Here is a 23819-nt window from a genome sequence, read left to right as displayed (position 1 = left end):
ATAAGCTTTTATGTGTGATTCTGAGTACTATGGCCTCAGTACCCTAAGAAAGTAATCTAATGTTTACCTGAAAACTGAACACCATGCAGTTCAACCTGCATGATTATCCTGCCTCAAGATTTTTAAAGTGTACATGTAAAATGCCTATCACTCAGAGTAATGCAGATTCTGAACCATGATATTCTGACATCACATTTCCCCAAAAATAAGATTGTGAATGTTTTTTGACTATTTCTGCAATAGCTGAAATAATGCAGGAAAAGATCTGTATCTAAAAACATTTCTCTCCCAAAATATTTTGACTTTTCAAGTCCATCAACAAGCAACAATATCCCGCTTATGAGAGTCGTGCAGTCTGTCAAGCACACGAAGAGGAAAAGCAGCACAGTGATGAAAGAAGGCTGGATGGTCCACTACACCAGCAAGGACACACTGGTAAGACCCACAGCCAGCAACGCGCCCTTGGCTTGCTAGCTTTGATTTGAAGAATTGCTAATGCCTTGTCAAGACTGTGTGATGGGAGTTCCCTGGAGCAACCCTCTCTCTGCCCCAGCATGGCATAGGATCAGGTAGAACAACATGACCAGTCTCTGGGTGTCAGATATAGTTGAGGCCGCAACTGAGCTGAAAAAAGGTATGGGCAGCAGTCTCAGGGAAACAAAATCGTTGACCTCTATTACTTGAGATGATCTCCAAACTACTTGAATGAATACCTGTCATTTTATAGCAGTCATGAAAACAACAATATGTGCTTTTTCAATTCTCCCCTGAGATTCAGAATTTGAAAAAAATTCAAAAAACAAACAAAAAACCCACTGCAGTTTAGGGAGAGAAAAAACTATGATAACTCTTATATACTTTTTAAATCCTTAGTTAAGTGTTCATTTAACAACTGGCCTATCCGGGAATACAGTGATACTATACTTTATTAGATAAAGGACAACATATTTTATTTTATTTTATTTTAAAATAATTTATTGTCAAATTGGCTTCCATACAACACCCAGTGCTCATCTCAACAAGTGCCCTTCTCCATGCCTATCACCCACTTTACCCTTCCCCCACCCCGCATCAACCCTCAGTTTGTTCTCTGTAGTTAAGTCTCTTATGGCTTGCCTCCCTCCCTCTCTGTTTGTAACTGTTTTTCACCCCCCATGGTCTTCTGTTAAGTTTTTCAAGATCCATATATGAGTGAAAACATGATATCTGTCTTTCTCTGACTGACTTATTTCACTTAGCATAACAGCCTCCAGTTCCATCCACATTGCTGCAAATGGCATGATTTTATTCTTTCTCATTGCCAAGTAGTATTCCATTATATATATAAACCACATCTTCTTTATTCATTCATCAGTTGATGGACATTTAGGCTCTTTCCATAATTTGGCTGTTGTTGAAAGTGCTAATGTAAACATCAGAGCACATGTGCCCCTATGCATCAGCACTCTTGTGTTTACTTCTTGGGTAAATTCCTAGCCGTGCTATTGCTGGGTTATAGGGTAGTTCTATTTTTAATTTTTTTGAGGAACCACCACACTGTTTTCTAGAGCGGCTGCATGAGTTTGCATTCGCAACAACAGTGCAAGAGGGTTTCTGTTTCTCCACATCCTCGCCAGTATCTATAGTTTCCTGATTTGTTCATTTCAGCCACTCTGACTGGTGTGAGGTGCTATCTCAGTGAACTTTGATTTGCATTTCCCTAATGATGAGTGACATTGAGCACCGTTTCATGTGTCTATTGGCCATCTGGATGTCTTCTCTGGAAAAGTAAAGGACAGCACATTTTAATTTTTCAAATGTAGTCTGAGGTGTTTGCTACTCCAGGCTTTCCTAATAGGTGGCAAATGAGATTGTGCATGTGTGTAAGAAAGAAAAAAATTGATCTTCAGTTTTGTTGAACTAAATGACATTTGGTAATAAGCATCTTTCTCAGTTACTGGTAGTGTTCCCCACCTCCTATCTACAGGCTTTCCATCATTTCTTTTAATAAATAGACAACCATAACCTAATTACACTATCTATAATATCAGTCTTCTTTTCTGAAGAGAAATTTCTGTGACTTATTGTGGAATCCAAGTGAATGTCATCTTCTAGCTCTTCCTAGACATGGTATACAGTATTTTAAGGATATCTAGTATATTTGACTGGTCTGAGATTAATTATGGATGACACCAAGAACACTGATAGGGCTTTTTGGTCTAAAAAGATGAATACACACACACAAACACACACACACACACACACACACACAAATCGTAGGACATATACCTAGATTGACCAAGAACCTAATCACCAAATCATAGAAGTTTAGATCTGTTTTGATGTTTAGAGAAGGTGGAGTTTGATGCATTCCCTGACTTAGTTAAGTCAATGTCATGGAATCAGACTTGACATCTACCAAAATATTCTTTAGTTCTTCTGTAATATTCACAATTCTTCCATTTCCGATGGAGGCTAAATATTTGACTGGATTAGCATGACATTCCTTAGGTTCTGAAATAATGAGTATATATAAATATTACATCTCTTATTATCTCTTATTATAGCTCTTATATCTAACCCTTTTTATTTCATTACAAACTATAAATCCATCTCTAACTCTGTAAGCAGTCAAATAAATTTTAAAATATAATTATTTACTATACATGCACTAAGTGTCAGACTGCTCTAGGTGTTAATACATTATCTCCTTTATTACTCCTAACTTTCTGATATAGATGTAGAAACATACCACACAGTTGCTGAATAGTCATCTTCTAGAATCTAAAATTAAGTGTGAGTCTTCCTGGTCCATAGTGCATGAATTTTCCACCATCAGACTTTATGTCCCCATTGAGAAAATGTTTAGGTTTTTATCAATCTTTGGTATTTTTTTTAATCTTTAAGTATTTTAAAAAATTTTAAAGATCTCAAATCTTACTTCTGTTTCAGCGGAAACGACACTATTGGAGATTGGATAGCAAATGTATTACCCTCTTTCAAAATGACACAGGAAGTAGGTACTACAAGGTAAGGGTGACTCTTTCCTTGATTGGAGTCTTCTGCCCCTTCTTGTTTTCTCATGGGAATGTAGGGTATCAGGAATACGTACTACATCTAGCAAACATGACTATTTTGTGCTTGCTCCAATAGATTTTTTTTTTTTTTGGTTGTTGGCAAATTCTGGGGAAATCAGATTGTTATCCCCAAGTTAGTCACCTATGAATTTCAAATTTCCCTGTGGAGTGCTTCTGGCCCCATGGGATGGTGGTGGGGAAAAGGAAGCTTTATTGAGTATATTAGATATTTGTATTTTAACTAGAAAGTTCAAGGTCTAGCACATAAGCTACATGAAAATTCTTGAAATCCTCTATATCCGGCATTTTTTTTTCATAGATAGCCTCGCAGTCCATTGCCAGGAGGGTTAAGAAACATTGTGTGATATCTTCATGCGTTGCCGATACTCATAAAGAGCACTTTCCTCTAGAGAAGCATTTGGCAGCAATTTTCATTTTGTCTCCCTACATGACATAATACGGATGTCACACAATGTATCACCCAGTAAAATGTGCTTCCACATGAAGTTCATAGTGAAAACAGTATATACTTCCTCCTTCAAACTTTATGCGGGCTCAGCCATAGTTGATGTGACTCTCCAGGTCCACTGTCCACAGCTCTCACAGAAAAAGGAAACCTCATTAAGTTTTAAATTAAAAATTTATTTTAGAAGTTATTATTCCTTAGTCACTCCATTCTTCTGGGAAGACAATGTGGTGATTAATTTTTTAATGTCAAAACTGTCCGAAAAGCAGCTGCTTTTAAAATCAATCCCTTCCTCACTAAATTGTTCATTTGGCAATATTATTATATTCATATCTATGGAATCAAATTATATCATTCATTTCAGTGCCTTAAAGGATAGTTAAAACTTAAAAGCAGCCATGCATATCCAAATGCATTTCAAAAGTGTTGTGATTCTATCTCACAGTTATAAATATCAATGTCTTATATTCTTAGATCTTGATGCAGGCTCAAAATCATTATTCGTATTCATACATTTTCTTGCCACATGAACATAGTAAAAAGGTCACTTGAATTTTTCTGGCAAGAGGAGATGGTAAACTTTCTCCTAGTAAAGGTAGTTTTGAGTTTCACTTAATAGTATTCTGTGTTTCATAAAACTATCTTATATGAACAATCACTATTTGTAATGTCATTTGCCACATGTGCCTAGCATGAATTTTATTGGAAAGTTTACATACTTTTGATAAACTGCAGTTACTACGCTCTTTCTTCCACAGGAAATCCCCTTATCAGAAATTTTATCTCTGGAACCAGCAAAACCTTCAGCTTTAATTCCTAATGGTGCCAATCCTCATTGTTTTGAGATCACTACAGCAAACGTGGTGTATTACGTAGGGGAAAATGTGGTCAGTCCTTCCAGCCCACCACCAAACAGCAGTGTCGTCACCAGTGGCTTTGGCGCAGATGTGGCCAGGATGTGGGAGATGGCCATCCAGCATGCCCTCATGCCTGTCATACCCAAGGGCTCGACTGTCGGTTCCGGATCCAACTCGCACAGTGAGTCTGCTCTAGTTCTGTGTCTGTAGGACAGATGAAGACAGCTTCCTTGGGGACGACCTAGTTTATTGGCAAACCCAGGGCCTCTAAACACAACCTGTTAAGATATTTCATTAAATGATCCTATTGTATTGTTTTTTTTATTTTATATGAAAATTTGAACAAGTTCATGTACACCCTATATATTTATTGGGCAATAGCAGAAACCTAGAGCTATTGGTCATAAAAGGAGTAATGTAGTCAGCTTGAGTTTGACCTGGAATCCCAGTGTTGCCGTTCGCAAATCTGAGTTAACATGTTTCTTCAAAACTGTCCTACTCTGTGTAGGATACTGGGTATGCAGAGTACTTGGAAGTTCTTGAAAATTGTATCCCAGGAAGAAATCTCTGCTCATTAGTAGAATGAGACAGATTTTACCAAAATGCAACCATGATCAAGTATAGAGGATGAATTTTTAAAAAGATATTTTAGAGGAATATCTATGTGAAAATATGTAATTTTAAATTTCATAACGGCTATTAATAATGAAGCCTATGAAAAAAAGCCTGTTTTTCATATCACAGTATGTTATCTGCCGATCTATCACAGCTTTCCAATTGCTGTCTACACCAGTGTACATTGAAATAGATTATATATGTTTATTTTATGGCTAAGCGTTTTACAGGAGGTCTCTGTTATGGTGCCTAAAACAACTCGAACAGGTGGACGTTAATGATTTGCCTGTTTTGCAGGTGAGGCAGTCAGGCCCTAGAGAGATCAGGTTGTCTCAGCTTTACCAGAGCTGTGAAGACGCAGCCAGCATTTAACCCAGGGCTTCATGATTCCAGAGCCTAAACTGACAAAATATTCTTTTTCAAAGCCAAGTACAGGGTAAATCTGTAATTGTAAAAGGAAAGAAATATTATAATGAACATTTTCCTAGAAGCATTTAATTGCCGTGATTTAAAAACAGCCCTGCAGCTTGATTAGTAAGCATGTATCTGTTTGTTTTGCTGTTACTTCACTCACTTCCTTTGTGTATTTTTTAACATGTATTTCCAGGAGAGATTTCTGTGAGTATTTCGGTATCAAACTGCCAGATTCAAGAAAATGTGGTGAGTATGTACCTACTAATATAAAACTTGGTAGTGTGATTATTGAGAAGTAAGAATCTTAAAGTACATTTTTATTTCTCTAACATTTTAATGTTACAGTATTTTCTAGAAAATAAAATAGGGTCTATTTGGATATTTTTCTTCTATAACTTTTAGAAATGCTACATTATGTGGATTTTTGTTTAAGTGGTCTTCTATCTCCTATGGTTTGGAGGGCTGAATACCTATTATTCATCTCAGATGAACAATTTTAATGTAGTGACTGATTTTTCCCGCATTTGCCCTCCTTGGTATTTGAATTTTAATAGTTGATATAATATGATACCAAACAAAATAAATTCTTTGAGTTGCATGAGTAGCTTAAAAATGACCTTATTCTCCTTCCTTGATTGCCTCCTAGGACCACTGTCATAGGACAAGGCATTGAAAATGCTTTTAGCCTCACTTGTACATAGCAAGGAGACCTCAGAAAACTCCATTAATCAGAGTGTATAGTCCATATTCTAACACCCTAGTCAGCTGCTCCACTTAACTCTATCCTTTCAACTCAGTTTTTGAAAATTATAGACATATTATGAGATAACTTATTACACTTTGTTATTTTGCTTTGTGATTTGTACATGTCATGTTAGGCAGTCAAAATGTAATCAAGCCTTTCCCATCCCATCCTATGACTCAAGACCTTTTGCTCTATTTTGCCTGATGTACTTATGACCAAAAGCAAAATGTTTACTGCCTTACTTACACTGAACTGAGTTTAGCTTTTAAAGAATAAACTGTGTGAAACTCTATTCATCACAAGTTATAGCTTTCCAACCTTTGCTAAAGAGGCATGAAGTAAACTGAAAACTAAAGTCGAACTACAGAGAATTAGGAAAATTCCATAGTATTCTTACGCTGTCAGTCTTGAAATACACTTCTAAACACTTGCAGATTCCTCTTGTTCTTGCTCAGCCAGAGAATACTTTAGGAAATAAAGGTTAATCTGTAAACCTCTTGGAAAATTCTAGACACCCGTCTGGTCATTCCACTCTGGTCAGCCACTGTTGTCCATTGAAAATTTGGGGTGGGCCATTGAGCCATCTGAAGAAGATGGAGTGGCTTGGACTTGAAATACTGGAGTAGTATTAATTTGTTAATTCTTATCTCCAGACAGCTTTGAACCCACCTCATGGATACTCTGAAGGGATAACAGGATAGAGACAACTCATGATTGTTTTGGAGGGCGGAGCACAAAGGAGAAGATAAGAGTGGATAGGATATGAAGAGAATAGGATTTGATGTCAAAGGGCTCTTCCTCTAAAAAGACAAAAAGTACAACAATGGAGGATATGCAGAAAATTCAGAATGATAGAACAGGAATACATTAAGTAAAAAGTACTGTTTGTGTTTTCATGAGTGTGGTCATCAAATCAGAGACTGTAAGACATAGATTAAAACACAATGCTCTATTTAGCAAATATTTTTTCAAAAAGACTAGACATTTGGATCATGTGATCTCTAGAAGTGGTAAAAATAGAAGAGTTTAGTTACCTCACAGATGAGAATTCCACAGTGGATTGTCCTCCTTCTGTGGTGTCTCCAGCTCAATGATTCAGCCCTTTCAGTTTGGATTCATCTGCATGTGAATGATTGATAAAGACGCATCCTCACTATCCAAGCCATAGAGAGTAAAGTGATTGGAATCAGGACTTACACAGACATGTGATTTAGACCATGATTACTTAACCTGAAATTTCTCAATAACCATCCCAGCAAGCAAGTCCCTGTTTTGAATGCTTACAGTAGGTAGCATAGTATAGTTTTAAGTCTTTTCTCTGCTAAAACATATTTGACTGAACATGATAAAAACCTCTGCTGCTTAAGAGCCAAATAGGTTTCAAAAACATTACACTATTAAATACATTGAAGAGCATGCTTTGAATACTGTAGTGATGCCACAGATTTCATCTAGCACTCATAATCTCATTGTTTATGTTAAAATATTTAATAGTATTTGTATACATACAATAGAATTATATAACTTATCAGGATTAATGTTTTATTCTATTTCATGTTTGTTTTTCATTGGACTTGTGCCTATAGGACATCAGCACAGTATATCAGATTTTTCCTGATGAAGTACTGGGTTCTGGACAATTTGGAATTGTTTATGGAGGTAGGTTGGTTCACTAATATTTTTATTAACTTAGAGTCTTAGATACTGTATGTAGAATAGCAGTATCTCCAAGAAAAATATGAAAGACAACACCTATGTGTATATGGTTGTATGTATAGCTATCTCTGTGTTTCACCTTTTCCAGAATTTCTTGAGATAGTCACTTATTGGGAAAAATGGATACTTTGTCTTTTTAAAAAAATTTTTTTGTAATGTTTTATTTATTTCTGAGAGAGAGAGAGAGAGAGAGAGAGAGAGAAAGAGCATGAGCAGGGGAGGGTCAGAGAGGGAAGGAGACACAGAATCAAAAGCAAGCTCCAGGCTCTGAGCTGCCAGCACAGAGCCCGACGCGGGGCTCGAACCCACCAGCCATGAGATCATGATCTGGACCGAAGTCGCAGGCTTAATCGACTGAGCCACCCAGGCACCCCACTTACTTTGTCTTGTAAGAGAAACTCTTCTAGAAATTTTTCCTAGAAAACTTATTTTCCTTAAATATTGACAAACTCTCTATACAATACTAGTTAGATATTGGTTTATTTAGACAGTAACATTGAGAAGCATGGAAGTTATAATTTATAAATTAATTACTATGTACTATTTCCTTTTAGCATATTAGATCAGAACTCTAGAGAAATCCATTCATGTAACTACATAAAATAATCTTTTAATTTGAATATTCTTGACCAAGTATGTATTTCATTAAAGTTGCCATTTTTAATATTTTTGAAATGAAAAACTAAATTTCTACCTTTTTCTTATTGTCAAGCTATTTGGTGAATTTATTACTTTAACCTCTGCTGTTCTAGATTCTAGCTAGTTCAGTTATATTTTTCAAGGCCTTAAGAAACATTTAATACTAATATTTTACCAGCCCTGTAAAATGCCATCATAACTTCCAGTTCCTGGATATAATTAGTTTAAAAATCATCTTTTTTGTGAAGTGGGAGTGCTCTGAAATAATTAAAGTGTCTCACTCAATATTATTTATGATAGTATAATATTGTGCTTTTTCAGTTAAAACTGATTGTTATATTCTGTTCTAAAAAATAATTTTGGGGGTGCTTGGCTGGTTCAGGGCATAGAGCATGTGACTCTTGATCTTGTGGTCATGAGCTTGAGCCCCACGTTGGGCATGCAGTTTACTTAGAAAAAGAAAGAAAAAAAAAGAATTTCGATTCTTAAAAAATACTCAAATGATTTTTTAATGGAAAACCTACCAATAAGTCAGCAGCCATTGTGCTCTTTGTTACTGCATAATAAGCTGTAACAGTATTGTGCAGAGTATTGCTCTACATTTTAATAATTGCTTGCAAAGAAGAAAAAGTCTTGTGATGTAGAGCATAGTAAATATACATAACTGCACATAGGGTAGGGGCAGGAAATGAAGTTAGAGACACCAGCAGGTACTGGATAGTTTGTAATACCCAACAGTAAAAGAGCAGGCCCAGGAAGAGGCCTCCAAAGAGAAACTGAAAAGTTAAGCCTAAGATGCACAAGGGATGAGGCAGATGAGAACAGCTATCAAAAGAGAGGTCAAGTACTATAGTGACAGAGGAGTGGAGACAAAGAAAGGCTCTGACCTTCAAGAATGTTGGAAGTAAAATAGTTGAGTTAGAATAGAGATCACAGTGGGTCAAACAATAAGTGTTGTTAAGGAAGTAGTGAATGTGAAAACAAGACAATCTGGTGTTGAAGGGAAGCAGTCTGGAAGGAGTCAGAGGAAGAGAGTGGGTAAAGTGGGGAGGAAAAGCAGAATTACCCCAAATGTTGGAACAATTGACTTTTGGGTTAGTTTGTATGTGAAAAAAAAAAACTTGAGTAATTAGATTGACTTCCTGTTTTCATTTTCATATTTATTTACTGCTTCTATATTCTACACCTACTACACTATAATAGAGTAGAAGTGAAGACCTTGAGGGTGCCCATTAGATTCCTTAAAAGGTTTGTTGTGAGAATTAAATGGTATGTAATGTATAGAAAAGGCCCATCATGTGATGATGGTGACGATGATGGTGATAGTAACTAAGGTTTTCTGAGTGTGTATAATTACCTGGGCACTGCATGTACCTTACATATCTTATTTCACCTAATGCTCCCAACAGCCCTACCATTGAAGATAAGGGACCTAAAATTCAGAAAGCTTAACTGATTTGCTCAAGGTCACAAAGCTAGTAAGTGAGAGTCAAGCCTTTTTATTCTTTCCATTATAACATGCATTAGTTTATAAGGACTTTAAAATTTTACTTTCTTAGGGAGAGCATTTTGCTGGTGATATAATATTGTCCCTATTAAGTAGCTCAATATGCTGTTTCTAAAACATACATTTTTATGGCAAAATATGAGGTTGTTAATAGTTATAGTTTTTAATGTCCCACTTTTGTGTTCTATATTGTGGCTGATTTTCTGGTACATATTTGATTTAGAAAGAAATGAAATCTTGATAGATATAAGTTGGTGCTCATTAGAAATGTTAATTTATTCAATGATACAGTTTTGTAATTCCTAAACTTATTTGTATAAATTCTGGTGTTCTTTAATATAGATAATATTTAGTAACATTATGCTAATATTTCCCCTTTTTGTTTTAAAGGAAAACATCGTAAAACAGGAAGAGATGTAGCTATTAAAATCATTGACAAATTAAGATTTCCAACCAAACAAGAAAGCCAGCTTCGTAATGAGGTTGCAATTCTACAGGTACTTTTTTGCTTTTGTTTTGGAGGCTCTATAATTCTCCTTTAGCTTCTTCCAAACCAAGGAAAGTTATCCAAATATCTGTGTTGTAGATTTTGGGGAACACTTTAAAATAACTGGAAAGGCAGATCAAGCATCAAACTACTACCATTGTAGTATCTTTTCTGAGTCTCGGGCACACTTGTTCTTTTTTATGTACTTAATTCCGGATTTTAATATATTATTAATGCTCATTAATGGGTAATGTTTCAGCATTTGCTCATCTTAGACATGCTGAGACCATTTTGTTTCACATTGTAAATGACCTTGCCTTCATAAACTTTCCACCTTTATGCTGTGATAATTATATGAATTGAGTATGTAACTGTCAGCCTATCAAATGAGTAATGTATGCCTGAGAATCAGATTGTCTTGATATTGTTAATGTCCTCTTTGTCTCTCAATGTAAGCCTTTCCCTTAATATTGAGCGTGTTCCTTCACTCATTTCATTAACAGTAATCCCTTTTACTTTTTTTTAATGTGTATGTATTTTTTGAGAGAGAGAGGAGAAAGAGAGAGAGAGCGTGCACGTGAGCGCACAAGCAGGGGAGGGCTGGAGAGAGGGGGAGACACAGAATCCAAAGCAGTCTCCAGTCTCTGAACTGTCAGCACAGAGCCCAACGTGGGGCTCGAGCTCATGAACTATGAGATCATAACTTGAGCAGGGTCGGACGCTTAACCCATCCGTATTCAAGCCAGAATATGTCAGTCAAACATATTATGTGGTATCTATAATTTTTGGAACGATTAAAACTTTTTCTGCAGACTAAAAGGAAATTGAGCAACTTTTTGCTAAATGTGGTCAACCTAGCTATTCAGTCTAGACAATTAGGCCATTGATAAATGGCCATTTTTTTTTAATTTTTTTTTTAAATGTTTTATTTATTTCTAGGAGAGAGACAGCATGAGTAGGGGAGGGTCAGAGAGAGAGGGAGTCACAGACTCTGAAACAGGCTCCAGGCTCTGAGCTGGCAGTCAGCACAGAGCCCGACGTGGGGCTCGAACCCACGAATCGTGAGATCATGACCTAAGCGAAAGTTGGACGCTTAACCAACTAAGCCACCCAGGCGCCCCAAATGGCCATTTTTTAATATAATCATCATAATTCTCTCCTTGTTGTGCAAGCTTCTCATAATTTCTAATTCATAGCTTTATTGGATAATTTTCATTTGAATGTTGTTAACAAAACAAAGCATATTGCATTTCTTCACTTACTGTTTCATTTAACTGCTGTTTGTTGAGTTTCATACAATAAAAAGTTGAAGAAGATGCAATTTCTTCCCTCAAGGAGTTCATGTGTGCAGACAACCAAAAATAATTCCTGCTATACATAGAAAAATAACATAGACTCTTCTGGGACTCAGAATTTCTAAAGATGGTGTTTTTTGTGCTTCTGGACTACTCTGTAACACAGAGAACTACCATGTTCTCTGTTTTCATGAGGAAGATGATAACTACGGCTCTGAAGATGCCAATTCATAGATTCATAGCTTGGCGTTTGCTAATCGGTTACCAAAAAAGAAGTTTTTGGGAAATTCTTAACTTGGCAACATTGAGCTGTAAATGACGTCTGAAAAGTTAGTCAATGACATTTTGCCAACCCTGGCCCCTGCTCTCCCAGTCTCCACTCCCACGTGTTGTCCTGAAGACAGATCCTTTGCAACAAGCCAACCTCCAGGCTGGCATGTGTGCAGAGACATTTTATCCTTTCTTCCCAGACATGAAGGAAGCTTCCTGGTTAACATGGCTCTGTCACTACATTTTATGGCAGTGGCAGAGAGTGACTAGATAGATGTTGAATGTCTAATTTTCTGTGTCTAGACCCTGTAATTGGCTCTCCTGAGCCTGTCAGTACATATCAGCTGCTGACTCTATAGTGACGTAGAAAGATAAAATACACCAGGGCATACTCTGCCTCCCATTTCCTCTTCTAAAAGAGTAGATTGGGGGCACCTGGGTGGTTCAGTCGGCTGGGTGTCCGACTTTGTCTCAGGTCATAATCCCATGGTCTGTGAGTTAGAGCCCTGCGTCAGGCTCTGTGCTGACAGCTCATAGCCTAGAGCCTGCTTCAGATTCTGTGTCTCCCTCTCTCTACCCCTCCCTGGCTCACACTTCTGTCACTCTCTTTCCCTCAAAAGTAAATAAGTGTGTAAAAAAAAAAAACCCTAAAAAAAAGGATTAGATGCAGTCAAAACTCATTTGCAATAAACAAGCATTTGGCAACATTTTCATTATGATTTTCTAAAAAATAGTTTGGTTAGGTTGTAAGTCACATTCTGCCCTTGAGCACATGGAGAGTTGGAACAGTTCTCATATTATGGCCTGAAATCTCAAAAATTCTCATCGCTTATCATTCCTCCCTACTGTCCCTTAACCACTCTTCACTTTTTTCATCAAACTTGTATTGAGTGAGCTAAACACTTTCCCAGTTCCAGTGTTTACAGTGGGGACAGAGACACATAGTCCTTTGTTGTCGTGAGTCTTAGTTTGAATCACTCAGCTATGCCTTCCTTCAGTCAGATGTTTGCAACTTATTTATGTGTTGAATTTTCAGCCACATAACATATATTATGTGTCTTACTAAGGTTTGGCTTAATTATATGCACATACTGGATTCAGAAGTTCATAGTTTATCATAAAGTTGCCAATTGGTTCAAAACTTGTTCATCAAAAATAGGAAACTCATCCTCTCTTCCTGCTGAAACAAATGGAAAAAACAAACAAAAAAAGGTTTGATCCCTTTTTACCAATTGTCAGATTTTTCAGCTTCTTAGAAAGATTATAATTCAGTATCTAGAGACAGTGAAGTTTAAGCTTATATCATTGACTCTATAAATGCCACTCTCACCTTATTTAAAACTACAGTCCACTCAAACCCTCTCCCGTCCATACCCCTGTACCACCCTTAACTCTGATCTGTGTTTTTTTCTTCCATGGCACTTACTCGCCTCTGGTCTATTACAGAATTTCATTTGTTGTGTTTGTTGTGTGTTTCTCACCCCAGCCCCTTCACTAGAATATGCACATCAGGAAGGTAGAGATCATGTTTTATTTACTGATGTATCCCAAATGCAAGAATTTTTTCTGGGCGTGCATTAAGTGTTTAGCAAATATTTGTTGAATAAAAATTATACAGAAATGCCATCCTGTCACGTAAGATGGTGTACATAGTATCCTACCAGGTACCAGAAATCTGGTCTGCATTTACTATTAATGGTTAATTAATTGGTTAGTTAAGAATGATTAAATATGGTTAAGATGGTTAGTTCTCTGAAAGCTGTCATTGCCTCATTTTACATTTCTTATTAAAAGTTAGAACTCATCTTTTTGGACCTGAAAAGACAAAGTGGTAATGGGGGTAGAGGGTGGGGGTTAGAATTCTGACTCACTAACTGATACATTCAGAAAAAGAACCATGATCGAAGTCAATCAGATGGTGAGGAAGGTTTTCTTCTACTCACCTTGAGGAACAGAGTTCCTCTGGATATAAAAGTGATTCCTGAAGCATTTTGGTATCCTCTGCCGTGTGGTTCCCTACTTACAAAAGCTAGAGTCCAGTGGTTCTACCTGGAGTTCACAAGTTCTGTCCTGTCCCTTCCTGTTTCTCCAGAAGTGGCCATGTTGACTAAAGTGACTGATAGCAGACATTCCTGCCCCTGTAGCTCTCCTAGCCCTCTGGTCAGATGCTAATTTTTTCTGTTGTTTGTGAAAAAGCTCCTTAGCTTATAGAAAACTTCAAAGTTGTGTAACTATGGAATGTGAAAAAGTAGAATTTTTTCTTTCTCCATTTTCTCCCTTCTAAATAACCTAGGTGAAGGCTTTCCAAAATCTGATTCAATCATTAGAAAATTAAGCTTTTCAGATATTTTTATTTTTTTAAGTGGATGAGTAATTTGGTTTATTTACACATTTTTAAATTATGTGTTTAACCCAAATGACGTTAAAATATTAAAGATAAAATTATTTAGTAGTTGTGTTTCAAAAGATGAGTTAATCATGAAGGAAACCTTTATTAAAACTTAAGTGATCTTCAGATATTTTTAAATAGTTGAAAAATTGAGACAAGTGTGAATCTTGTGGCATAGTTATTATCCTTTAGTTATGTCATTTAGAAAAACTCTATTTTCATTAGAAGTACTTTATTATTACTACTATGTTTCAGAACAATGTTAATTAATGTAGATGTTAAACATTTCATGAAATCCCCAAGGGATCCTACTTATATTATTATTTTAAAAGTTGTATCTTGATTTAAAAAAAAAAAACATGGCAAATTTGAAAAATTTTTTTCCTATACATGTCAACAAAATAAGAATGAAAAAATTCTTGTTTAATGATTAGGACTATCACAGAAAACTGACCTTTACAAGGAGATGCAACTATATCTTACATAACTTAGAAACTTAAAAACCTAAAGTAAATAATATTGATATATATTTAATATACTCTATTAACACAGACTTGTTCAGTCAAAATTAAAATACAAGCACTTCTGTTTATGATACAAAATGTGAAAGCATTTTGCAATTTAAAAATATAGAATATGTAATATAGAAAAAATACATAAGAATTTACAGACCATAAATTAAATGTATCCCCTTGCACTCACCTACAGAATTACCTCTGTTATTCTGGTTTCTCTGTTGGGAGGCACTCGTCTTCTCAGTCAAGTGTCTCTTAACTTCAAAACAAAATAACAGCAACAACCAAATGTGGTCTGGATTTCTCTGGGCAGCCTTGCATAGCTTGCATCCAGCTCTGCCGGTGGCATGGCAGTACCCCTAGATTTGTGCTCTATTCTTTCCATTCTTGTTCAGAGATTCCCTTGTCTATGGTTTCCACAAAAAAAATGCAAGGCCCTTTTGCCATCCCCTTGTTTTCTTCCTCTGCCCACCTATCACTCTTTGACTGTTTTTCACTCTGTATCTGTCCTTACAGGGCATTAATCATTTGTTCCTTTTTCAAATCAAATCACTCCCCCCTGCACTTAGCAGATCTTATTTCTCCTTCCCTGCTAGTTCCTCCAACTTGTCTTTCTGAACTTCTTTCTTTCATCTAAATGGCCCATACAAATGTGGTACTTATTCCTGAAGTGAGGTCATCCACTTTAAGGGAGTCCTCTGTCATCCCTTCCCAGGTCATTCTTTAATTGACCTGCTGAGTTCTGATCTTCCACAGTCTCTTGAGTCTCAGACCTCTGACCTTAGGACATCTCTGCTTGGCCCAGTCTCACCCCAAACCAACCAGCGTAAACTTAAACCTAATGTCTCTTCCTGCAAGATGCTCTCTCCCTAACTTTGGTTTGCTTTCATTCTTCCAGTTTCTATGGCAAGAACCCTTTTCCCCAATTAATAAAAATATTAAGTCAATCAGCAATACCTGTGAAATACTTCCTTCATACAAAGAAGTTACTGAGCTTCGCCCATGTAAAAATGAATGAAACCTTCTAAGTTTCATTCTGACTTCTATTCGGGCAGTCAGGTATAAGTAACTGCAAGTCAGGTTAGCCATGGAAATACAGTGAAAAAAATCATAGATTATGACTGAGGCAAGAATGTTGGAATCAGGGAGAGCTTCCAAGAGAAATATAGCATTCGTGAAGTCTTGAAAGATTCTTAGGTTTTGATACCCAGAGAAACGTTGGAAAGGGTTTTTAAGCTGAGGGGCCACCTTAGTAAAATAAATATTCTATGAAAAATTAGTAGAAAAATTTAGATCATTTTAGAAGAGTGGCCTTCAAACATTTTTCATGATGTATCCTCAAAAATAATTCTAAAAAGACTTTGTACCTGGTTGTATATTTTTAAGATGACAGCTAGAACTATTTTGTTAGACATTTTAAAGACTTCTAATTTTGTACTGTATTAAAATATCAATATTTAAAAATAAATCTATTTTAGAATTCCTTTAAATGTATGCCTTGGAATCTAAATGTCATAAACATTTGATATTCTTTACCAACCATTGAAAAAATATATAAATGTGCATTTCTTTAACAGTAGTCTAATTCACAATGTTTCTTGTTTCCTTTACCTATAATACAGTTTACTCACAAAATCATATTGCAGTGTAATGTGCTTTTATACTTGAAAGTGTTTTATTGGTTCCTTTTCATGATTATTTACAAATAAAATAAGTATATATTTAAAATTTCTTGATTACAGCACTTTAAGTGTTTAAAACATACTTTTGGATTAAGTTATTATAATTATTAATAAACGCCCTGTTGTGTAAAATTTTATATGTACTTCTTAAACAAAAAATGTTAATGAAAATATACTATTTATTGAGATTAAACTCTTTTAATTTGGTTCATAAATTAGTGAGTATATGTTATTTATTGTTTGAATTAGACAAAATTCAGCAAGAGTTTCCATTTTTTTTAAACTGTAGGAGCCATATTGTAAGCCAAAACAAACAAAAACAGTGATTTATCTTCAGAAATTCATTTCAGTCCCCTTTCAATTAATAAATCCATTAAATCTCACTGTATTTTGGTGAAAGTGTGAATTAGAAATTAAATTACAGAAGTATTGATTTCCATGTTAGAGTTGGTCACTTCAGATTGACACAGTATTTCAAATTTTCTCTCTACTTTTCTCCCCAAGCATTTTTCTCCCTATGACAAGTCACCCTAGTCATATTTGGAGTAAGAAGCATCCATTGTAAAGGCGAAAAATATTTATGAAAAGAAACATGGCAATAGAGAATTTGAAAACTATATGGGTATTCTCAGATCTGTATTAGAAGATAATTTGTGGACTGGTATGATTCATTTATTCATTCCTCATATATTACTTCTGAGTGCCCACCATGTTCCAAGCAGTAGGGATACAGATACAAACAAAACAGATTTTCTTAAAACTATGCCCTGTTCACATATGTCTTAAAAATCTTTCTGTTCCCCAAGAGTATGACTACTTAGTTATGAGTTAGGAGACTGCTATAGTGAGTCAGAGTGTGCAGTAAGGCCAAGAAATGGATTTCATGTGAGTTCAGAGAGAACCTTACATGTTGTATTAAGTTGATTGGATTTTATTCTGCTTGAGTGATTGTAAATTATTGATTTTTTTAAAAAAAAGTTATGATCAAGTTAGCATTTGAGGATGGCTTATTATAGAGAAAAAAGTTAAAAGACAAGAAACCCTTGTTAGAGGTTATTTGCTTCTTTCAACTACTAGTGACAAAGTGCCCCTGTTCTTTGTCTTTCTTTCCACACAGTTGTCTTCATCCTTAACATTTCCATTGGCACTAGTCTAGACCAGGCTTTTAAATTCATGCATTGATTACTGCAGCAGGTGATATCTTGATAGCTTGCCCGCTCACCCTCCCTCCCCCTCCACAGCCCCACTCCATCATCACCTTGCTGGCCCTGCCTTTTCTCTGGTTCATCTGAAGATCACAACCAGTTGAGTCTTTAGTGGTTTCCATCCTATCCCTCCCTAGTGTAGTAGTTTTCTTATTTCATCAAATCTATGTTTCCTGGTTTTTAACATCATAGATGATCATGCTGGACCTTATCACTCCTATTCAACTGAGCCTTTCATTTCTCTTCGAATTATTGTTCTCATCATTACTCTTAACCTTGGGCCATTGCTCAGCTTTTAATTCTAATCTTGGATGCCATCTTGGTTTACTTGGTTTATCCATGTTTCATTGATCCTTCAAGATATACTAATCCTCCCTGTCTTGTGCTGTTTTCCGTATCTCCTGTTTACCTATGGTTTCTAATCTTCATATAAAGTAGTAATATTTATCAAATACTTCTTATGTAATAATTATATTATAAACAAATTTGAAAGTCTCAGCAACACCTTGTTTTCAGCTTCCACAATACCTAGCACAGTAATAAAGACATTATAAGTAACTGATTAACATTTAACAAAATGGTCTTAAATCACTATATTTTAAATCACTAAATTCTTTCTCATGGCCTTTGTCATAATACTTTTTGTATGAATCATTAAATTTTAGGTTCTAATTAGAAAATTATGGTATTTGATAAGGAGGAAGAGTTTGTAGAATAGCTGCTAGTTGTTCCAGATGTTACAAGCTGTCTCAAAAACTGAATCCTGGGGGAGAAATTGGGCTTTGGGTGCAAAGAAAGTCAGAGAACATGTTAGAATGATACCTTTAAATACAGTGGAATCTCAACATCAAGAGGGGATTTGATAACATAGAACACACTGTGGTGATACATGGGCTTAGAAATAACCTGAGCTTTAGGGGAAGTCCCACCGGTCAGGGAGCTAAAGAATCATCGAGGCAATTTGTCAAGGTGGATTGTTATAACAGGTAGAGGGGACACTGAGATGAAAAGACTGGCCCCAGGCAGCATTCAGAATTCCAGACAATATGCTGAGATGGGTTGTGAGATCCTAGTGAGGAGGCTTACGTGGCATGGACCCTGAAGCACACCAGTTAGAACAGGCAGGACCTCAGTCCTAATGGATTTGAGTTCACAGAAAAGTATTAAAGCAATGGATAGTATAATTTTTAAAGAGCATGAGGTCTGGAACCATATGTCTGGTTTCAAAGCTCAGACTTGATTTAAGAGTTCTTAGGAGCTTGGATAAATTACTTAAGCATTCTGAGCCTCAGTTTCCTTATCTAGAAAACCTTGTAGAGATGTTGTGAGACTCCAATGTAATAATTTTGTGAAACTGTTAGCAGTGCCTGACATATAGTAAAGGTGCCATCCTTATTAGGCATTACCAGTATTGCCACCACTAGGCTGTAAAGTCTAGCTCCTAGAAACCAGTTCCCATAACTTGTTGGATTCCCAGAATATAGAACCTAGAAACATTATTTCATCCTACCAAAGAACATGGTTGCCTCAGAGCTTAGACTGGGGGTGAGCATACCTTAACATAAGCTTGGCCCCTGATGGGTGCTCAGTAAATGTTTATTGAACAAACTGTGTAGCCATACTGAAGAAACCAGGGGAATACAGAATTGCAGAACATGCCAGTAGATAATACAGCATTCCTTAACGTTTTGTCTAAAAATGTCAATTTGTAAGTAAATGGCTTTGTTCCCTGAGTTTAGAAGAATGATCAGGATGTGGAGAAGAGATGGTCATGCTAGAAAACCAGAAAATAGTATTGCCAAGTGTGGGTGGGAAAATGAAAATTTTTGCAGACTGGTGATTTTTAAAAAAATCGTGAAGGAGTCACTTTATCTTTCCCTAGAGAAAAATATACAACATTTGAGTACCTGTTCTTTTAGTGTGTAGGAAGAGGTTAGTTTATACTTCTTTTGTTTCATCTAATATGTTTACTATATTTCTTCAAATATTTCTTTCTGTTTTATTACATGAAGAATTTGCATGAAACCGCTTCTTTAGACAAGACATGTTTTACAGCTCTGAGGTAATCTTATTATGTTCCAAAAAATGAAGCCCACTGATTATGTATATGTATATATATAATAGAGGGAAAAAGGAAACAAAGATCTATTATAAGAAAAAGAAAATGAACTTAGAAATTTTTCCAAATAAATATTCTGTTCAGTAAGAGGTTAGAATGAAAACTTAGTGTCTTTAAAAAGCCAGGTTCCTAGTTAAACTCTTCCCCATCCTCCTCCTCCCCCTCGGAGTACATCTTTTTTAACTTTGATTTCCTTAATTATGAATTAGAATTCATCTGACTTGCTGTGCTTGCTTTGCAGGAATGTTTTGGGGAAACTAAATTAAATGATATATAAAGCGTTTTTTAATCAGTATTTCCAAGCATATTTTTGGAAGAATACTAGTCTTTTGAGGTTTTTCATGGAAGGAAATGGGGGTCAAGATTCCCTCATTAAGACAGTTTGGAAAGTATGTGTCTGATATCTGATATCCAGGTGATCCACATCTTGGAAGTGAATACATTCTTTCACTTCTTAAAGATTCTGAAAAACCCCATAATTAAGAACTTGTTTAATTTTGAGAATATACCAGTTAAACATTTTTTGCCACAGAAACCTCACATAAATGTGAAATATCACCATTTGACCTGTTTGCCAATAGTGTCTATCTTTTGTTGCTGTCCAGTAGACCCTATATACTCACTCCACTTCCCATTATCTGGTATAAAAGACATCAGAAGGGTTATGCGTCTGCACAGATCATTTAACGCTATAATAGAATGTTATGCTTTCTGGAGTGCTGGCATCTAAATATAGAAGCTGGGCTACAGTGATATGATTTGTTAAAAATTACACTTTAAATCTAACACCAAGACTAGATTGGATTTATGCATTCATGTTTCTAGCCAGATAGATTAACAGGAAATAAAAAAAGTGTTGCAGATGTGTCTCCATTGCTAAGGCATTTGATAGCAAGTTGAAAAAAAAATCCAGATATTTGAGCCATTTTTCAGCTATCATGTACAATAAACACATCTTGATTTACAAATTCCATTTTTCTTCTATTTTAACAACCATAATTTTAATTCCTACCTTTCCTCTAAACACAAACTAAGGAATAGCATGGAAGAAAGGGGGGGGGTCATACTTTATGGGTGGAATGTTACTAATACTGTTTTTGTTTTTAAAGCATTGGCCATTTGTTAACGTTCTGTCTTTGAAGTCTTTGTGTTAGTTCTCAAATATCACACCTTTTACCTAGTCAACTTGAAATTGTGGTTTTAGTTGGGGCTTAATGGTTAAATACTGGAGTATGTCATGATCCTTTCTGTGTGAGAGTCTTTCCCAAGTTCTCCTGATAAAAATCACTCCCCTCCCCCCAAATATCAGTATCAAATTCAATCATATATAACCATTAATTCCATTGTAGCCTCAGTGTATCAGTCCAGATGACAGGCTTAGGATACCTGGATTGGGATTTTAAATTTTTCCATGTACCTCAAATTTGAAGGATTCCAGGAGATGAGTGGAAAATACCATGTATCTTGATACTACTTGTATCTGGTGAAAAGTTAAGAAAGTCTAGAAACAGCATGAAAGATGATAAGAGGCTTTTTTCAAAGTATTGTTTTCTGTATGCTTCTCCTTCTCTTCTGCATTTATCTGTTTTTCTTCATATATGGAAAAGAGGAGACTCGTTGTATTTATCATGTATCTGCAGCAACCCTGGAGTCTAAAGCGAGATTGAAGCATTTCCAGAATTCAAGGAGAAGAATGACTGACAGAAGCATAGACAGGTTTATGGACAGGCATAAATAGAAAATCATGCATCAGACCTTGGTTGATTTTCTTGCGATGCTGATCTCGAATTGGTCCTTTTCTTTTTCTTTTCTTTTTATTTATTGTGCCAATGTTATTTCATACAATATACAAGACTTAAAGCTCATTTAAGGGGCATCTGGGTGGCTTAGTCGGTAAAGCATCCAACTCAGCGCAGGTCATGATCTTGCGGTTCGTGGGTTCAAGCCCCATGTCGGGCTCTGTGCTGGCAGCTAACTCAGAGCCTGGAGCCTACTTCGGATTCTGTGTCTACCTCTCTCTCTGACCCTCCCCTGCTCATGCTCTCTCTCTCTCTCTCCTCTCTCTCTCTCTCTCTCTCAGAAATAAATAAAAACATTTTTTAAAAGCTCATTTAAGATGAGAAAAATGTGATAAATTGTGCATTACATGCTGGCCACCTGCAAGGTGGCTCTCTTGAGAGTCAGGAACGATATAGGTATATCTTCTGCTTTAGCAGTTAATGAATATGCTTCAGCTTACCATTTCTCTCACAAAACTTTGGATTGTATTAATCTAGCATCAATCTGTGCTAAATACTGCTACAATAAAAGTAAGCTGCATTCTATTTCTGATGGATGGTATGAACAATTCTTACCAAAAATTACATGAACATTTCTGAGTTCCAAAAGTCCAGTGGGCTAAATTTGATTGTGGCCCCATTGATCTAAACGTCAGATGGTGTTATCTATTTACAAGAGGATTGATTGTTATATCTGGTCTTGTTGTTGAAGTAATACCATATGCATTTATTCCTCTGACAGTGTATATTAGCTTTATTTTGTTCTAGATTGTCATCAATGTACCCTTCTAAAATTTTACAGATTAAATTAGCCAGAAATGCTAAAAGATAACTACTCAAATATGAGCCCATTTAAACTGTAGATGTTTGGCCAACAGAACATGAAATGAGCATACATTTACATACAACCAAGTAATCTCCATTCTCACATTAGGCCAGAAGGGCTTTCAGCTAGTGTAACAAAGTCTTCACATGGTTGACCTCACAGTGGACGCACCTCTGCCATCACTGACATCTAAAGACATGGCAAGAAAGATGGAGGAGGACAAATTAGAAGGTGCAAGTTTGTTAAGTTTCATACATAACCTATAGCCTCTGTTAGATGAAAGGCAAAAGGAAATTTTCTTTTCTGCAACTTACTGCAGACTTTTAGGTATCAAACTAGAGAGAGAAATGTGGCCCAGATCTTCTGAAAATGGCAGAAAATCTGCCTAGTAAGAGTATCAGCTAACTTTTACTAGGTACCAGACATGATTCCAAATATTTTATATACATTAAGTAATCAAGCCCTAGTTACATTACAGAATTAGACACATATTCTGCCATTTTACATATGAAGAAATGGAAGTCAATGGAATGTGCAGACCTGAAATACAATCTCTGAGAGACTATCTCCAGAGACTGTGCCTCTGAAATAAGGCTCCTGGCCTTGAGGCTTTTCTTATGGTTGTGCCTGCTCTGATCTAAAGTAAAAATGAAGAAAGAGAAGGGTGTCCAAAGGCCTTTTCTACACAAGAAGGTAGAAAAGTGATCTTTATTATCTGAATGCCCATTTTCATGGTTTTATTTCTCACCCTTAGGACAATAATGAAATCCTAGGAAACTGGGTTTTCACAACTCATGTAAGGGAGGGTTGGCATGGAGGGAAAGGGATAAATTAGAAGGAGTATCCTGATGGTGGCCTTCAGCTGCTGCTGCTTTACTTATTTCTTGCAGATGACTCTTGCCTAGTGGCCTTTGAGAATGAGCTGACACTATGAATATCTCCTTATTTAGAACTAGATATAAAATAAATACAAATTATCTAAATAGCATTAAAATTTTGTTTATTTCCTTCAAATATGTTGAAATATTTACAAGAGCAATGGCCAAAACTTATATACTTTGAAGGAGTGGGACTTAGAAACCATTAGGATGTCTTTGTCATTCCCCCGAGACTTTAGAAAATCATTTTTCAACTCTTACCACTGGGGACCTTTCTGATATTCACATCTACATTATTAGTATGTATTATAAAAAGCATTACTTATAATCATATTAGTCATCTTCAGAATCTTGACGTTG

At 36.0% G+C, this 23819-nt stretch overlaps 1 protein-coding gene across 2 annotated transcripts in view; it reads left to right on the top strand.

Annotated features, from left to right (window-relative positions):
• Positions 1-23819, top strand: part of PRKD1 (protein kinase D1) — a 143865-nt gene that overhangs the window by 88184 nt on the left and 31862 nt on the right. For both annotated transcript variants that reach the window (XM_039256379.1, XM_039256378.1), the window contains 6 exons: positions 312-435; positions 2932-3009; positions 4281-4560; positions 5602-5654; positions 7740-7812; positions 10406-10512. In XM_039256379.1, the coding sequence (XP_039112310.1) occupies positions 312-435; positions 2932-3009; positions 4281-4560; positions 5602-5654; positions 7740-7812; positions 10406-10512 (715 nt within the window). The remainder of the gene's footprint in view (positions 1-311; positions 436-2931; positions 3010-4280; positions 4561-5601; positions 5655-7739; positions 7813-10405; positions 10513-23819) is intronic.

Source organism: Hyaena hyaena, unplaced genomic scaffold (assembly GCF_003009895.1).
Source record: "Hyaena hyaena isolate Hyena2069 unplaced genomic scaffold, ASM300989v1 scaffold_567, whole genome shotgun sequence".
NCBI lineage: Eukaryota > Metazoa > Chordata > Mammalia > Carnivora > Hyaenidae > Hyaena > Hyaena hyaena.
Note: the sequence above shows the minus strand (reverse complement) of the source record. Positions and strands in the feature narration are given on the sequence as shown.